Source organism: Bufo gargarizans, chromosome 4 (genome assembly GCF_014858855.1).
Source record: "Bufo gargarizans isolate SCDJY-AF-19 chromosome 4, ASM1485885v1, whole genome shotgun sequence".
Classification (NCBI taxonomy): domain Eukaryota; kingdom Metazoa; phylum Chordata; class Amphibia; order Anura; family Bufonidae; genus Bufo; species Bufo gargarizans.
Genome location: NC_058083.1, coordinates 158,198,811 through 158,216,415, shown reverse-complemented (window position 1 = coordinate 158,216,415; position 17,605 = coordinate 158,198,811). Strand labels below are relative to the sequence as shown.

Below are 17,605 nucleotides of genomic sequence, written 5' to 3'. Positions count from 1 at the left end.
GGGGAAGGAGGGACTCCCTCCTCCTCCTCCCTCAGCTGTGCCGGCCGGCTCAGTCCTGCCTCTCTGGCCCCGGAGGACACGGAAGCGGTGAGTGAGACGCTTAATTTCACTCCCGCTCCGTGATCTGAACGATTCCTCGATGCAGGGAAACTGCATCGATGAATTTTTTGACTCGATTTAATCGAGTTATTCGAATAATCGTTTCAGCCCTAGTCACACTAGCCTTCTCAAAAGCCGAGTATTCCTCAAAAAAGGAGAAACAGTAGGTGTAGTTGGAAGAGAACATGCTGTGTGCTTTCTATAAGACACTGGCATTAAAATGGTGATTTGTATGTTCTTAGAACTTTAGGACTAAAACACTGCACCGGGTTAGGGTTATTTCAGATTAACATGAGGGTCTTCATCCCTGTTCCACTCTCTATGGGCTATGCCATATCCCTTAAAGGGGTTGTCCGGGTTCAGAGCTGAACCCGGACATACCCTTATTTTCACCCCGGCAGCCCTCCTGAGCCTGGCATCGGAGCATCTCATGCTCCGATGCGCTCCCGTGCCCTGCGCTAGATCGCGCAGGGCACAGGCTCTTGTGTTTACAATAACACACTGCCGGGCGGTAACTTCCGCCCAGCAGTGTGTTCGGTGACGTCACCGGCTCTGAGGGGCGGGCTTTAGCTCTGCCCTAGCCGTTTTACTGGCTAGGGCAGAGCCAAATCCCGCCCATCAGTGCCGGTGACGTCACCGGGGTTCCTGTCAGCCCCATAGAGAGCCCCGGTACGTCACCGGAACTCAGAAAAATGCCTTTGCCCTGCGCGATTTAGCGCAGGGCAAAGGAGAGCATCGGAGCATGAACTGCTCCGATGCTCATGTCAGGGGGGCTGCCGGGGTGAAAATGGAGGGATGTCCAGGTTCAGCTCTGAACCTGGACAACCCCTTTAACATGCCAAGAAGCTCCAGCCTTGAGATTAAGTCAGTCAACCGCCTTAAACGTCACTTCCTTTACTGGAATTTGATTGTTACTCAGTGACTGATGGTCTTCACCCTTTTAATACCAAGGACATACATAATACATCTTGACTTTAATGGGGGTTTTCCAGCTTTAACCCTCTGGAATGTGGTCAACATAAAATAAGAAAAGCAGTCATCTGCTCTCCGCCATTTGGTTTCATTACCAAAGCTCTGTTCATTGATGCTATTATATTATAGGTGGACCACATACTAATTAAAAATGGAGTTAAATCTGGAAAACCCCTTTAGGCATTTAGTGTTAGAGCTTCTGTGCATCGCCTAAGGAGGAGGAGAAAGGAGGTTGCAACAAGTGTTATCAGAAAGAAAGTTTGCAGCCGGTTGTCCTTCTGTACAGTATTCAGAGACCCCAGGGGGAAGACAAACAGGTTAACAGCCCATTTTCCCACAGAAATTATATGCACACAAATAAAAGGGGGTCCTTTATTTATTTTTTGTACTAAATGAGAGAGAAGACATGATTCAACCTGCACTCTATCACAACATTTGTCAAATACACAACACAAATGTTTAAGACTTCTGGATTGCAGAAATTTGTCTATTTTCTAGTAGGGAAAGGGCAGGCCAGTCTAAAAAATAATAATTCTACACCCGTTTTAGGCATACAAAATGGTCTAAATCTACGCCAGCAAGTGAGCTGGCCTAAATTTAGAGACAAATCCGCCTAAGCTATGTAAAGGCCAGCACCTCTACATAACTTAGGTGGATAAACCACCAGTGCAGGAGGAGCAAAGACCGGCATCTAAATTGCCGGGCTTCATAAATGTCCCCCTTTGTTTCAGATTTTTTATAACAAATTTTGGTGCAAAAAGTTTTACTTTAAGCCATAAACCTCTCTCTGGTTGAGAAAACACGAGATGCATCACCTTGTGCCAGAATGTGCCAACATTTAAGGCAAAATCAATGCACAAGTTCAAAAGTAAATCAAGTAATGTTCCAAGTATAGCCTTCTCCAGGGCTGGCATTTTACGGGAAATACAAGTTCTTACTAGACATGTCAGAAGAGGTGAAGTTAATGCTATGATGTACATCTATGGCAATTATCCTTTATTTACTTCATCAGCTTGGCTGCATTATCAATTGACCAATGCTTGGAGCGGGCAAAAGAAAATATTACTCTATTTTACAGAAGGTTATCTATAGTATGCACAAGAATTCCAACTCTGTATCTTGTACATTATAAAAAGACATAACACTATACAAACCTAAACATGATGCCCTCTGAAAATGGATCCAAGCTGTCCACAAGTTCCAGCTCTGCGTCTCCTCCCAAAGTCAGCATCTGATAGTTCTCCTTCAGCTTATTTGTTATGACATTAAATCCAGCCATAAACTCATTAAGTCTCTGCTTACGAAGATCTTCATAAGCTCGTCTAAAACGGTCTCTCTCATTTGTAATTTCGTCAAGTTCAGCAACTCTTTGCAAATAAAGTTCTTCCTGTTCATAAAAGATATTATATCATTAAATCTAAAAACTAAACTAAAGGAAGAGTCATACATGTAGACCTGTCAACTACCAACACAGTCTAATACTGTACTGTACATGAATGACGTCACAAGTCACAGAAAAGCTCACCACCACCTGTGCACTTTTGGAACATTTCAAAGATTTTAAAATTGATCACCTCTCCTCAAGATAGGCCATCAATATCAGATTAGGGGTTCAAGCCCTCAGCGATCAGCTGTTTGAGGAGGCCACGGTGTCCCGATGAGCGCTGCAGCCTCCTCAAAGCTTACCAAGTATAGTCATCCAGTGAGGCCGGTGCCTCTTCAAACAGCTCATTGGTGGGCGTACTGGCAGTCAAACCCCCACCGATTAGAGAATATCAGGATAGAACATCAAAAACGCTTATCTGAATTAAAATCTATAATTTTGTGCCTCCTACAGAACAGTGCCGGCCAATACGGTGCTGCACCCACCGGCCGTCGGATAGCAGCTTCATCGCCAACCTCCCCGATGGCTACATGACCGACCTGCAGCAACCCGAGCCGAAAAATAAAAATCCTACCTTCTTTTTATATTCCGCAATAGCTCCAAGGTTCGGCTTAATCTCATGACTCTTTGCTTCCAACAGTGCTATTTGATTATTTATTTGATCAGGATCCTTTATTGCTTCTAGCTCTTCCTGAGTTAAGACGGGAAGAACTTCCTCTGGATTGTCTTCTATTTTATGAAGTGAAAGTTTTGATATCTGAATAATACACAGAAAGAACGTATATGTTATCAAGATGCCTCAAATAATCACAACTATGGCCAGGATAGAAAGGGAATTTGTTTACCATCCACAGAGCCTACCTCTTTTTGCCAGTATTTTATTTTAGACTGATGTTCTGCTATATGACCATCTATCTGCTCAATTTTCAGCCGGATGTTAAGTGCGTCTTTTTGAAGGGCATGTTCCTTATCCTGAATAGCTTTAATTTCTTGCAGCAAATCTTTGTGCTTTTCTTGAATCTCACCAAGTGAACCCTAAATAATGAAGGCAAAACGTAACATGAGTGAGCAATAGAGTACAGTGATCAGTATTGAGTGTTTCAAGTTGCAGTGAAAATTTCAGCATATATTACTCCTAGATACTAGAGAACCTGTCCACTCCCTTAACATGACTGTTTTAACTCCTCAAATTTTTCCTTATAAAAACTGACATTCAGTTCTCTTAGCTTAGGCTACTTTCACACTAGTGTTTTTTTTGCGGATCCGTCATGGACCTGCAAAAACACTTCCGTTACAATAATACAACCGCATGCATCCTTCATGAACAGATCCGGTTGTATTATGTCTTCTATAGCCATGACGGATCAGTCATGAACACCATTGAATATCAATGGGGGACAGATCAGTTTTCTATTGGGTCAGAAAATACAGATCCGTCCCCATGGTCTTGCTCCGCACCACATGGCGGACAAAAGAACGCTGCAGGCAGCGTTTTGGTGTTCGCCTCCAGAGTGGAATGGAGACTGATCGGAGGCAAACTGATGCATTCTGAGCGGATTATTTTCCATTCAGAATGCATAAGGGCAAAACTGATCCTGTTTTGGACTGCTTGTGAGGGCCCATGACGGATCTCACAAACAGAAAGCCAAATTGCTAGTGTGAAAGTAGCCTTAGTGGAGCAGGCAGAAGCAGGAGCCTGCTCCGCTGAGCAGTCAGCAGTGAACAGAGAACAGAGTTTTAAGCGCACCAGGGAATGGTGCACTTTAGGTAGGAAAAAGTGTTGTGAAAATTGATTAATAAAGTATATTAAAGATAGTTTTATTAAGGCATTAGGGAGAACATATTAAACGTTTATATAAAGGTTTAGTTACTCTTTAATGATATTAACTTTTGAAATGTGCTGATATTAACAGAATTCAAATAAAAACAAACTGTTCAGAAACAGCAAGAGGCAGAGACAGAAATGAAACCTTTTCATTAAAGTCATGCCGACACTAGTATCACTTTAATACATAATATAATGCATTGGTGAGCTCACTTCGCTCGGTGACTACTAGAGCAGATGTTGTCCTCACAAGACATTTGCTTGAACTGTGTAAAACAATATAAGGCTACAATAATCTTAGCACTCAAAGAAGAAAAATAAAGATAATCTCATCGAAATCAAGCAAGGTGCCTGTAGGGACAAACCTCTGTTTTGTTGTAAAACCATCAATTTTGCATTGTGTAGGATTCCCCACAGAAAGGTGGCTGTATACAAGATAGGATGATCAGTGGTTGTATAGCATTCATGGGAGAAGTGTTGCAAATGCTGTTACAAGTGCTGGTTTGCTATAAAATCTGCAACTTTTTAGCTTTCCAAAACGTTGTTGGAGCATGCGGAGGTAGGACTTCTGCAGCCCGACTCATTTAACAACACATGCCAGAAAACCGGCACACATTAAACCAAAAATCTACTCCAGCTCCTATTACAGTAGATTTACAGCTCTGGGGCATGGGTAACCCAACATGTGCCCCTTAACTGTGGTGCATCTAACACCGACACAGGAAAAAAAACAAAAGCCTCATGCAAAATAATGGTGTGAGATGCCGAATGTGTGCATGAGGCCTAAGGAGTCATCTCCTTTTACTACTTTTGTAAACTGGATATTAACTTGATATTCCAATTATAAGAAGTTATCTATTCCCTATCCACAGGACATGGGATAACTATTAGATCGCTGGAGGTCGACCGCTGGGACCCCTTACCCACCGTTCACAAGAATAGGGCCCCCGTACCTTGAAATGCATCAAGCTACAGGTCGAGAATGCGCATTATATCTACAATTATTCTCTGTGGGATTGCTGGAAAGAGCAGTGTGCTATTTTTCTAAAATGGACCTTTTACTTCTCAAAAGAATAGCTTGAAAAATATAGAAAATTGTACAAAACTATACCTCGGCCTCCTTGCATTCATTCATGACAGCTGTTGCCTTTTCCTCTAGGGTTTTCAAGTTTTCAGACAATTCTTCTATTGATTTGTCATTGTCAACAATTTCCTTTTCAGTGCGGACAACAGTTTCCTCTGCTTTTTTGAGGTTTCTTTTTAGAAGGGGTGAAAAAAAAACCAAAAAAAAAAAAACCTTGTGAACACTAGTGTAAAGAAAATGCCAGACTTTTTGACTACCTGATGCACTATTGATACATAGATTGTGCAGCCTACGTTCTTACCCACAACCCCAGCACGAGAGTGCCACGCCATCCTACTTTTTTTTAGCCAGTTTAACAGATCTACACCTCTGTGCTTTTCCATTCTGCTGTTGTTACTACTAGAGGTTTATGAATAAATTGCTAACTGGGTGTTATGGCACACTCTGCCCAATCAGTGCTGCCGTTGTCAGGCTGTGTAGGGACTCATCCATTTTGCAGAGTGGCTGACCCATGGTGGTGATCATACTTAACTGGTCCACACACCATTGGGTTCGGTCTCTATCACTCCACGGCCGGCTCTTCAATACCACTGGTGCACTATTATCAACATCCTGTTAAAGGGGTTGTCCGGGTTCAGAGCTGAACCTGGACATGCAGAGCAAAGGAGAGCATCGGAGCATGAACTGCTCTGATGCTCAAGTCAGAGGGGCTGCCAGGGTGAAAATGGAGGCATGTCCAGGTTCAGCTCTGAACCCGGACAACCCCTTTAATGGGAGCATGTGACCACTGCAGCCAATCACCAGTCACATAGGTGAATTGCTCCCCTTGCGGCACCAAGGAGATGAAGAGCAGGGAGCAATAGACACTAAAACCAGTGGAGGGGACCAGGTATGATCACCACCGCAGGTCAGCCACTCTGAGGTCTGATAACCCCTTTATCACCGTCTATGGAAGCTGTTTATCAGAAAAACGGACTGCCGAAATGAATCAGGGCAGAATGCTAAACCTGTAATGACAAGGCGCAATGGGGCAAACATTCTGACATTTAAAGTCATCAGTTCCCGATGTTACAAACCCAAAGTATGAGGAATGCTGCCATGTGCTATCGCATGACAGTTTCGGTTCCGATTTCTTAAGTCCAATGTCGTCTTTGGACCTGTGAACCTAAATCATTGTTCACATCAGAATCTCCAGACATCACCAAACTACTCAAACCCGTTGGAAGGATGGCGAGTTCGATCCACAACAAAATTTAACAAACTGACCATGTGAAAATTTGAATACCCTTAGGCCTCTTTCACACGGGCGTTGTGTGAAAATGTGCGGGTGCGTTGCAGGAACACACGTGATTTTTCCGTGCAAGTGCAAAACATGCGCATGTTTGGTACCTGTAGATTGTATTATTTTCCCTTATAACATGGTTATAAGGGAAAATAATACATCCTGAATACAGAATGCTAAGTAAAATAGCGCTGGAGGGGTAAAAAAAAAAAAAATGTAACTCACCTTAGTCCACTTGATTGCGTAGCCGGCATCTCCTTCTGTCTTCATCTTAGCTTTGTGTAGCAACAGGACCTGTGGTGACGTCACTCCGGTCATCACATGATCCATCACCATGGTAAAAGATCATGTGATGACTGACGTCACCAAAGGTCCTGTTGCTACACACAGCTAAGATGAAGACAGAAGGAGATGCCAGCTACGCGAGCAAGTGGATTAAGGCGAGTTAAAAAAAAAATTTTTAACCCCTCCAGAGCTATTTTACTATGCATTCTGTATTCAGAATGCTATTATTTTCCCTTATAACCATGTTATAAGGGAAAATAATAATGATCGGGTCTACATCCCGATAGTCTCCTAGCAACCGTGCGTGAAAAATCGCACTGCATCCGCACTTGCTTGCGATTTTCACGCAACCCCATTCATTTCTATGGGGCCTGCGTTACGTGAAAAATGCAGACTATAGAGCATGCTGCGGTTTTCATGCAACGCACAAGTGATGCGTGAAAATCACCGCTCATGTGAACAGCCCCATAGAAATGAATGGGTCGGGATTCAGTGCGGGTGCAATGCGTTCAACTCACACACCGCATCCACGTGGAATACTCGCCTGTGTCAAAGGGGCCTTAATTCCACATCAAGATATAAAAAAGTTTATTACAAATTTCATGTATAATAAAGATCCTTTTGTATGCCTCAGGTAGTGCCAAGACTTAATAAAAATTAATTAGAAGTAAAAATCCACTGGACAGATTACATATGTTATAATATTACCTGTCTGCAGTCTTGATTGACACTTGTGCTTTTGTAATAGAGGACACACACTCATCCATCTCCTTGTTGAGCTTGTCCAGTTTATCTTGCTGCGCTTTCAACTTGTGATTGTTGATATCAACTATCAGAGTATGAAGTCTCTTCACTTCTGCTTCTACTTTTCCAGCCTTTTCAGCTGCCTTCTCAAATTCTTTAATTACAAAAACGTTTATCACAACTTTAGATAATGTTCTTCTATAAGCAAATGAATACACAAGCAGTATCACTACAGTCTATTCAGTGAAAGGGTCTCAGCAGTATGGGACTCCTCCCCATAAACCCAAATGAAGGTATTAATTTATGTAATGCTGCCTTCTAACTCAAGGAGTGTCCTAGAAGACAGATCTCTCAACCTTTTGGCCTCTTTCACACCACTGCTAATCATTTGCATTCTTCTGCTCAGTTATGAACAGAAGCGCTGGATTCTGCACATAACTGACCCAAACAGATCACATCTACTATAACTGGGTCCATTCGAGAGTCTGCCTTTACAATAGAGAAAAAATAAATAAAAGTCTTGCATGCAGGACTTCTCCTCAGTTTTTGACAGAATCTGCAACAGAGGTTGGAAGGAGGATCCAACACAGACGTTAACATTGTAGACCAGGCATCCTTAATCTGTGGCCATCCAGCTGTTGCAAAACTACAACTCCCAGCATGCCTGAACAGCCTACATGTATCAGCCTACAGCAGGGCATTGTGGGAGTTGTAGTTTTACAACAGCTGGAGGGCCGCAGTTTGAGGATGCCTGCTGTAGACTATCTATGGCCTTTGTTCTGTGTCAGCTACTGCCTGAGGACCACTGTTTTTTTGCTCTTTTTTTGTTTATAAATAGGTACCTTTGATAGAGAGAGATATATATATATATATATATATATATATATATATATATATATATATATATATATATATATATATATACCACTGGTACTGCCATATCTGAAAACTGGAGAGGGGGCGGGGAGAGATAAGAATGTGCATTTCGCTTTTTTGTTACCTTGCCTCTCATAGCACTTGAATAGAAAATTTAAAAAAGTCATATATATGTACCCCAATAAAAACTATAGCTCACTCCACAAAGAATAAGACAGAAATATTAAAAAAGTTTGAAAAAATATATAAGAATTTCCTTTGACTCACCATATTGTAAGGTTTATATTTGACAAAAAACTAATACAACATAATTAAAAATATATATGAACTCCATAAGTGAACTGACCATCGGAATAAAGTAGTCATGCCATTTTTAGCACACAATGAACACCCAAAAAAACTATGCAGAATTGTTTTCCTACTTTTAAAATTAAGGATGGAGCCATTAACAAAAAAGGGAGTGACTTTGTCGTCACCCCCCAACAAAAAAAATGTTAAATGTTTTTAAGACTTTTTTATATTTTATGACATGCCATCATTAGATTGCTTATAATCATAGAAGCTGTGGTGACAATTGCACAATTTTGAGCTAATTACTACAAGGACAATAAGCTAGCACAGCTATAGGCTCATACATACCTTTTCTAAACGTTTCCAATGCTTTTTCCATTTGGCTTTGTTGCTTTTTGTCTGGAGCTGCAGCAGCTACATTGACCTCTAACTCTTTGACTTGTGCTTTCAGATGTATTTCTTGTTCAGAAAGACTCTGGAACATAATAGCATCAACTTTATTAGCAATAGACAAAATATACAATATATTCTGCAAATATGTGCATTGCATCTGACAGGTGTAAACACGGGGCAATTTCATAACAACTTAACACGAGGAATCTGTGCAATCACAGGGAGAACATACAAACTATAGCCTGCATTTACTAAATGCACCTAGACCCATTTATCAAACAAAACGAAAAAGCCACTGCACCTAGCAAGCCAAAGGAGGGTGGTTTAGTGGCAAAGGGGTGAGGCTTCAGATGAGACGACAAGGGCCAAAGTTTTGGCACAAAATAATAAGTGGTGTAAATTTAGACAAATGTCTAACCATGCAAAAAAATCATCCATCATGAGCCACTGTAATACCGGTCCGATTTTTAGACTGTCTAAATTTAAGCAGTCTAAATTTTAGACGGGATTAGTAAACCTGCTCGACATGCCCTGGTAAAACTTAACTCTGCACAGAACCAAAACTGGATAAAGTGAGTGCTCGATTGCAGAGGACCCAATTCACACTGGCTCATGACCAGTGCATTCTGCCCCAGGACTGACAGAATGTAAAGCTCTCTTATTTACCTGCAGACTGGCAGTGTACTTCTCAAATGTGTTTTTCATCTCTCTGGTTGACTGCCGCAGTTTAGTCAGCTCTTCCTCAAGATGTACCTTACGATCTTGAAGAGCTGTAGCTTTTTCAGAGTCAGTCTTGAGTTTAGCCTCCATTTTTTGCACCTACACATTAAAAATAAATAAATACAAATTTATATAAAAACAAAACTAAACACCTAAAGTGAACATTCAGAAACCACAATATCGCTAACCTGTTCCTCAGAAAATTCTGCAACAACAGAATTTCCCATTCTGCCTTTCATCACCTTGCCACCACCGCCAGTCATTGTACCTGAGAAATTAAATAAAAAATTTAAAAAATAACACATTCACTTTAACTCATGGGTAGAGAGATCAATATCATCTTTGCAAATCAGTAAAGTACACAAGTAGGAGCATTAGACTTCTACAGATACCAAGACATAGGCGAGGACCAGACCAACTGCTTAGCTTTAGAAAAAAACAAGAATGAAGGAAAGATGAGCTTACCTGACTGCTCTATGATTTGTCCTTGTAAAGTCACCACTCTCCATCTCTTGTCTTTCTGAAAGGCTACTCTGGTTGCCTGATCCAAGTTATCAGCAACAAGTGTATCCCTTAGCGCAAAGTAAAATGCTGGTCTTATGTGCTCATCTTTAACTTGCACCATATCAAACAAGCGAGGGATCTTCTCAGGAGTCTGAATGGGGTGTAATCCTTTTTCCCACACCTTCATCTACACCGCAACAGAAAAAAATGGTTTCAATCAGACCTTAAAATGCAAAAGTGAGTGAAATTTTCTGATCATTTCGCAATGTGTGAACGTTACCTTGTCTAAGCCAATGAATGTTGCTACCCCAACGTTCTGTTTCTTCAGGAAATTAACACACTCTTGTGCTGTATCAATAGTATCCACAAGAATATGATCCAGGGCTCCGCACGAGGATGAAATGGCAACATCATATTTTTCATCAATTGCTCCAAGGTCACCCTAATTTAAATGATGATGACAGAAGGGGTACACAACAAACCTTTGTATGTTAGGGTAAGATGAGCAGCACATAAAAGACAAGGTACAGTCCTTTACGAATGCTCCAGCTAGACACACACCAATACCATAAATACTACATAAGCAGAGTTGCGAGATTATAAATAAAACTAGCCACCAAATCAAAATGACTAAGAAATATATGGGAAATACATTCTATGTATATTTAGAGATTAAAAGTGACTTCTGCAGGTGGACTTGTGCGACTTCTCATCGGAGACTGTACATTTGGATGCTGTATGGAGACAGATCTCCGAACAGCATTAGGCCGCTTGCACACGACCGTGTACTGGCCGTGCCCGCAATACACTTGAATGGGGTCCGCGATCCATCTGTTCCGCAAAAAGATAGAACTTGTCCTATCTTTTTGCGGAAGGAATGCACTGAACGGCACCCCACAAAAGCACTCCGCAGTGCCTCCGTTCCGCATCTCCAGACCCATTCAAGTGAATGGGATTGCATCCGTGATGTGGAATGCACACCGGGGGTGCAAGAGGCCTTAATCAGCGTTTTAAATTAAACGACTTCGGATCTACGATCTGAAGTTTACTTCGCTCATAACTACTGATGACCAGCAGAGAAGTCAGTTAAAAAGGTCTCAGAAAACCTCTTAAAAAAAAAAAATCAAATGTGGACATGAGCTTTAAAGGGCTTCTGTTACCCCACTAAACTTTATTTTTTTGCTTACTTATAATCCCTACACTGCGATTTATGGCTACATGATCTAATTAATCATTTTGGTCCTGTAGATTTTGTTAAAAACATGCTTTTAAAATATGCAAATTACCTTGCTACCAGCAAGTAGGGCGGCTACTTGCTGGTAGCAGCCGCATCCTCCGATCCTAAAGACGCCCCCTCCGAAATGTGATTGACAGGGCCAGGGAACGGAATCGTTCTCTGCTGGCCCTGCCTGTTTGCATTCAAAATCTGGCGCCTGCGCCGCGGCCGTACCTTTCTTCAATCGGCGCACTGAGAGGCGGCCGCTCCATCCTCAATGCGCCTGGTGTAGATGTGACGTCATCGGCGCAGGCGCATTGAGGATGGAGCGCCCGCCTCCCAGTGCGCCTGCGCCGATTGAAGACAGGTACGGCCGCGGCGCAGGCGCCAGATTTTGAATGCAAACAGGCAGGGCCAGCAGAGAACGATTCCGTTCCCTGGCCCTGTCAATCACAAAGCGGAGGTGGCGTCTTTAGGATCGGAGGATGCGGCTGCTACCAGCAAGTAGCCGCCCTACTTGCTGGTAGCAAGGTAATTTGCATATTTTAAAAGCATGTTTTTAACAAAATCTACAGGACCAAAATGAGTAATTAGATCATGTAGCCATAAAATCGCAGTGTAGGGATTATAAGTAAGCAAAAATAAATAAATAAAAATCAAGGGATCATTCTAAGCTCATTCCACCAATTAATGCTACATTTAACCTTAATACATTTAAGAGACCGTACATGAAATAGAAACATACCAATCTCCCATAGATGCCTGGGATTTTTCCCAACTTCTTTTGCTGAATCAGAGCATCAAGGACTTTTCCTCTACTACGATTTGCAGATAAAGAACTTCTTCCTTCTTCCACTTTTTGACGCATGACTCGGACTTCATTCTTTACAGCCATTTCTTCTTGCACAAGTGACTCAAACTCGCTCTCTTTCTGTAAAAATATTTTATGAAGCATATGTTCAAGCCTTGACTCTTTAGGATGAAATAGAAAACATTTGTTTGTGTTGTAGAGAAACGTTGCAAGTCTAATGCTTTTTCCACTGAGTGAACAGACATGTCCTGAAAAAGGTAAACATCTACCTGGCTGCACATCTTAGGGCTCGTTCACACAAACGTGAGAAGCCTGTGCTGTGGACCGCAATTCACGGGCACCGTCCATGGGGCAGGCGCATGGGGATCGCAGACCCATTCACTTGAGTGGGTCTGCGATCCTTCAGTTCCAAAAAAAAAAGTTCACATGTGGCAGATGTGGTTCCAAACTTCATATTCAGAGCAATTTACAGAATACAAGCGGATGGCAACTTCAAAACAATCCTCCTGCAGTGGAAAGGTCCTCACACAAATGAGAGCATGCATGGTTTGAATTAGTGTGTCAATTTAAATATCTATCATGACTTATAAGGAAGAATCTAATTTGCTTGATGACATTATAGTAAAAACAGACACAATCAAATAGAAACTCCAAATCTGAGAACATTTCAGCAGATGAATGCCAATAAAAAAAAAAAACACACACACACCTTTTTAAGATCTTCCTCAGACTTGGGCAGCTTTATCTCCAGTTCCTTGATGGCGGATTTTCTCTCTTTCAGTGTGGTTGAAGCATTGTTTAATGCCTCCTTAGCTTTATTTAACTGGGACAATGCTGTATTATGACGGCTCAAATAAATGTCCAGCTCAGACTGTGCAACATCCATCTTTGAACGTGTTTCATTCACACTCTTGTTCAACTCCATCAGTTCCTTTTCTTTTACCTACATGGTAATATTGTAGGTTCAAGCAATTAGAATACGTTTAACAAATGATCATGTCTTCTATTAACAATGTACCTCAACCAATCTACTCCAACAGAAGGCATACACTAAACCTGTAGCATATAACAAAGAGGTTTTGTTATTTTTTTAAAGTTAGCCCCAATCCACAGGATAGAAATGACTATACGATCGATTTTGGGGGGGGGGGGGGGGGGGGGGGGGGGGGGTTCTGTCCACTGGGACCTCCAGTAACTAAGGCTATAAATGGGTGGCACAATCCCTTTAAAAGGGCTGGCTCGCAAACAACCTGTCCATGGCTGCCAGGGGTCAAACTGCTAGAATGCACAAAGATCACAAGCAAGTCCCTTGTGTGAATGGAGCAGTGGTTCGTAAACGTGATCACTGCTCCATACACTTTTATAGGACTGCTGACTACAGCTCTCCAAAGTGTATGGGGCAGCGATCATACATGTACGCTGCTCTATTCAACAAGGGACTCTGTCCCCCAGCAATCATCTCTCACTCAGGGCTTATGCACACGACCGTGCAGTTTTTTGCGGTCCGCAAAAAACGGATGCCGCCCGTGTGTCTTCCGCAATTTGCGGAACGGAACAGGAGGCCCATTATAGAAATGCCTATTCTTGTCCACAAAACGGACAAGAATAGGACATGCCTCATCATTTTTGCGGGGCCACGGAACGGAGCAACTAATGCGGACAGGACAGAGTGCTGTCCACATCTTTTGCGGACCCGTCAAAATGAATGGTTCCGTATACGGAATGCAAAAAACGTTTGTGTGCATGAGCCCTTATGCTGTGGATAAGTGATAAATGTTGTTCGTAGGCCGCTTTTAAAACATACTGGTTCCATATTTGGGACACAGTCAAAAACAGCAGGCCCTTTTTTACTTCCTTGTTTAGTGTGTGAAAGGGAGGAGTGGGGATGTCAAAGCAAGAGGAAGAAGACATGTTAGGACCAGTTCACATGGTGGAATTTTGGCACAGACACTGCGCCATAATTCCAGCGGCCAGTTGGTTTCTGCACTGCAGTTCGCAGGTTGGTGGTTAAAAGCCACGACTGCACCAAGAAGGGACAGTAAGCTGCCAACCGGAACGAGTGGGCCAATATCCAAGCCGAACAATCACTGAGGTTTCTGCCACCGTCTAAGTGGCAGATTTTGACACCCGGGACCCCTACCGTTCAGCTGTTTGAGAAGGCAGCGTCATGGCATTCTCAAACAACTGATCGGCAGGGGTCCTGGGTACCAGTCACCCGCCGATCAGATGCTGATGATCTATCCAAAGAATCATCAGTAAGAGAAAGAAGAAAAAAAAAAAAAAAAGGCGTATAACCCCTTTAACTAAAAGCTACACTTTAAGAGGATCTTGCCAAAATTCTTCTCTCACTTGCAATCTCTCTTCAGTTCTTTATTTTTCTGTCATGTTCAACTCATACTTTGGTTAGGTCATATTTATGCCCCATTCTTGCCAGGCACTCCATGTATATTTCAGTTGATATTTAGATTATGATTTCCATCATTCTATAAAAAATAACCTCATTAGCTGTAATAAATGGACTTAGTGCAGGATTTTATTAAACTTCTCAAACATTTCTAGATGTATTGGCTACCTAAATCCTATGATGTATGTGAATGCGTTCATGCACCAGAGAGTTATTTTTAGGCTCTTATTATTGCATTAAAAATATACAGTTACAAACCTCCTTTTCCTCTTGTAAACCTTGGGTTTCTTTTTTCAGACTATCCATAACCTCTTTTAACTTTTCCTCCTCCTTTTCTTTTTGCTTTTCTAGAATTTCCTTTTTTTTGCTTGCCTCTTCAATTATCTTCTGGCTGTTGGCAGGGACACTTCTTAATTCTTCTACCTATTAAAGCAAAAAAGGAATAAAACCAATGTATTATTCAGTCATTTTATATACTGTCCTATAAAAAGAGTAACAACTTATTTTCCTCAAACAAAATGCATACTAATATAGTCAAATCCCTTTAGTCATTAAAATGTGTTTTCCCCAGTGAGTAGATGCCTAACAGTACAGTGCCACACAATATGGGAAAACTAAAAACCAGTGCTCATTACTCAAACATTACCTTTTCCTTGTCTTTTTGAAGTTGCTTTTGTAGCTTTTTTACTTTGCTCTTTGCATGCTTCAGCTTTTCACGTACATCAACATCTTGCAAGTCCAACTGAGTAAATTTTTCCCTATTCTCTTCAATAAACTTGGTGATTTTATTAATCTGCCTAAATGAGAAACATTTTTTAAACAACTTATTGCAATCTATTAAAGCATGGAAGGCAGAATGATAAAAAGAAAAACTTACTTTTCAACATCTTTCAAAGCTTTATTCTTCTCTTTCATTTCTTCAGATAGCGAAGCACTTTTTTCACTGATCTCCTTAGTATCTTCTTGAATTTTTTGTTTTTGACCTTCCATATCCTTAGTACGTTTCTGTAAATCATGTCTTAAAAACAATTGGAAAGGTAATTATTGGTAAGAATCCAGTCATTATTTGAAAATATCATTAAATACCAAGAAGCAAACAAACCCTTCACCTTATACATGTACTTTAGTGACAACTAAATGTATTGTATTTATTTATTTTTATCTTAAAAGGGGTAGAGTCCTGAAAGATTCTACATTTTCCAAACAGGCAACTGGCTCTGAAGCCTGTCAGTGCTCAGACCATACACCGCATCAAATTCTCTTCTAAAGATGATGCACAAGAAAGCCCACAATCAGTTTGAAGACAATCAGACTAAAGACATGGATTACTGCAACCATGTCCTGGAATCTGATGAGACCAAGATAAACTTATTTGGTTCAGATGGTGTCAAGCGTGTGTGGTGGTGGCATCTAGGTGAGGAGCACAAAGAATGCCAACATGTACTGTGACATACTGAAGCAGAGCATGATCCTCTCCCTTTGGAAACTAGGCAGCAGATAATATGCACACACACACACACACTTATAGTATTATATACACCCACATATATAGACTCTTTCCTATAAAAAATGGCTTGTGAAAACACACCCTTTGCGAGCTCACACTCGTTTTGTGCAAAACTACATTTTTAGGTTCAAATCAGAAAACAAAACACTATTTGACTGTAACATGTGAACTCAAAATTCAAGTATTCCTAGGACTGCAACTATAGCATGATAGTTAAAATAACTAAAAATACCAAAAGCCTTCATGTAGTTCAGTACTTATGGAGTCTCCATATTCACACACAGACAGTTTTAATAATACTTAGACTGCTTAAAAAGACTCCAGATAAGGCTCCATTCACACGTCCGTGTGCGTTTTGCGGACCCGCAAAACATGGACACCGGCAATGTGTGTTACACATTTTGTGGACTGCACATCGCCGACACTTAATAGAAAATGCCTAATCTTGTCCACAATTGCGGACAAGATTAGGACATGTTCTATTTTTTTTTTTTCGGGAATGGAATCGCGGATCCGCAATGCAGTACTTTTAGTCCGGCTGCCTCACGCCGTGCTGCCGCCGGAACTCCGCCCCCCATTATAGTCAATGGGGACAGAGCGGCAGTCCAGGGGAACACGTGAACTAGTGGCAGGGCGGATCCGACAGGCTGTTAACCTGCTAAAACGACCTGCCACTAGTGTGAAACTAGCCTTAAACGGGTTATACCATGATTGATGAAAAAAATTAAAATCCGACATCAGATATAATATAGTACATGACAATATCTTTCTAACAAAGCTAACCTCACATGGATCCAGAGATCTCCCCCCTTTATTGCTCCTGTTGATCTGTTAGATTTATTTCAGGCTCGCAGCTCAGGGGGTGTGTCCTTTCTGCTGCAGCTCTTTCCCTGTAACTGCCACAGCTTCTAAAAAGCTACGGCAAGTGGCAGTTGAGGATTTAAATAAGCAAGTGCGACCACCTCAGACAGGTAGACAACGATTAAGGAAAAGAACAAACATGGCTCTGTGGCTATACTAGAATTTTAATTACAAGCAATTAGAAAACTATTCAGATCAAGGTGCTGGTTTGAAAAATCTAGAATATTTTTTGTGACACAAGCGCTTCAAGCCCCTATTACATTGCAGGATTTTTGGGCCAATTACTGTGAACAAGTGTTCATAACTGTGGTTCCCAGTAACTGGCCCATATAACCATAGCAGTGTTC

At 41.5% G+C, this 17,605-nt stretch overlaps 1 protein-coding gene across 1 annotated transcript in view; it reads right to left on the bottom strand.

Moving 5' to 3' along the window:
* SMC4 (structural maintenance of chromosomes 4) overlaps window positions 1-17,605 on the bottom strand; it is a 47,982-nt gene that overhangs the window by 3,067 nt on the left and 27,310 nt on the right. The window contains exons 8-22 of the mRNA XM_044292052.1: window positions 15,768-15,908; window positions 15,537-15,687; window positions 15,149-15,313; window positions 13,196-13,429; window positions 12,421-12,606; window positions 10,740-10,901; window positions 10,421-10,646; window positions 10,144-10,223; window positions 9,902-10,054; window positions 9,191-9,317; window positions 7,640-7,829; window positions 5,392-5,536; window positions 3,317-3,490; window positions 3,030-3,212; window positions 2,226-2,458 (exon numbers count right to left, since the gene is read on the bottom strand). Of these exons, the coding sequence (XP_044147987.1) occupies window positions 2,226-2,458; window positions 3,030-3,212; window positions 3,317-3,490; window positions 5,392-5,536; window positions 7,640-7,829; window positions 9,191-9,317; window positions 9,902-10,054; window positions 10,144-10,223; window positions 10,421-10,646; window positions 10,740-10,901; window positions 12,421-12,606; window positions 13,196-13,429; window positions 15,149-15,313; window positions 15,537-15,687; window positions 15,768-15,908 (2,550 nt within the window). The remainder of the gene's footprint in view (window positions 1-2,225; window positions 2,459-3,029; window positions 3,213-3,316; window positions 3,491-5,391; window positions 5,537-7,639; window positions 7,830-9,190; window positions 9,318-9,901; window positions 10,055-10,143; window positions 10,224-10,420; window positions 10,647-10,739; window positions 10,902-12,420; window positions 12,607-13,195; window positions 13,430-15,148; window positions 15,314-15,536; window positions 15,688-15,767; window positions 15,909-17,605) is intronic.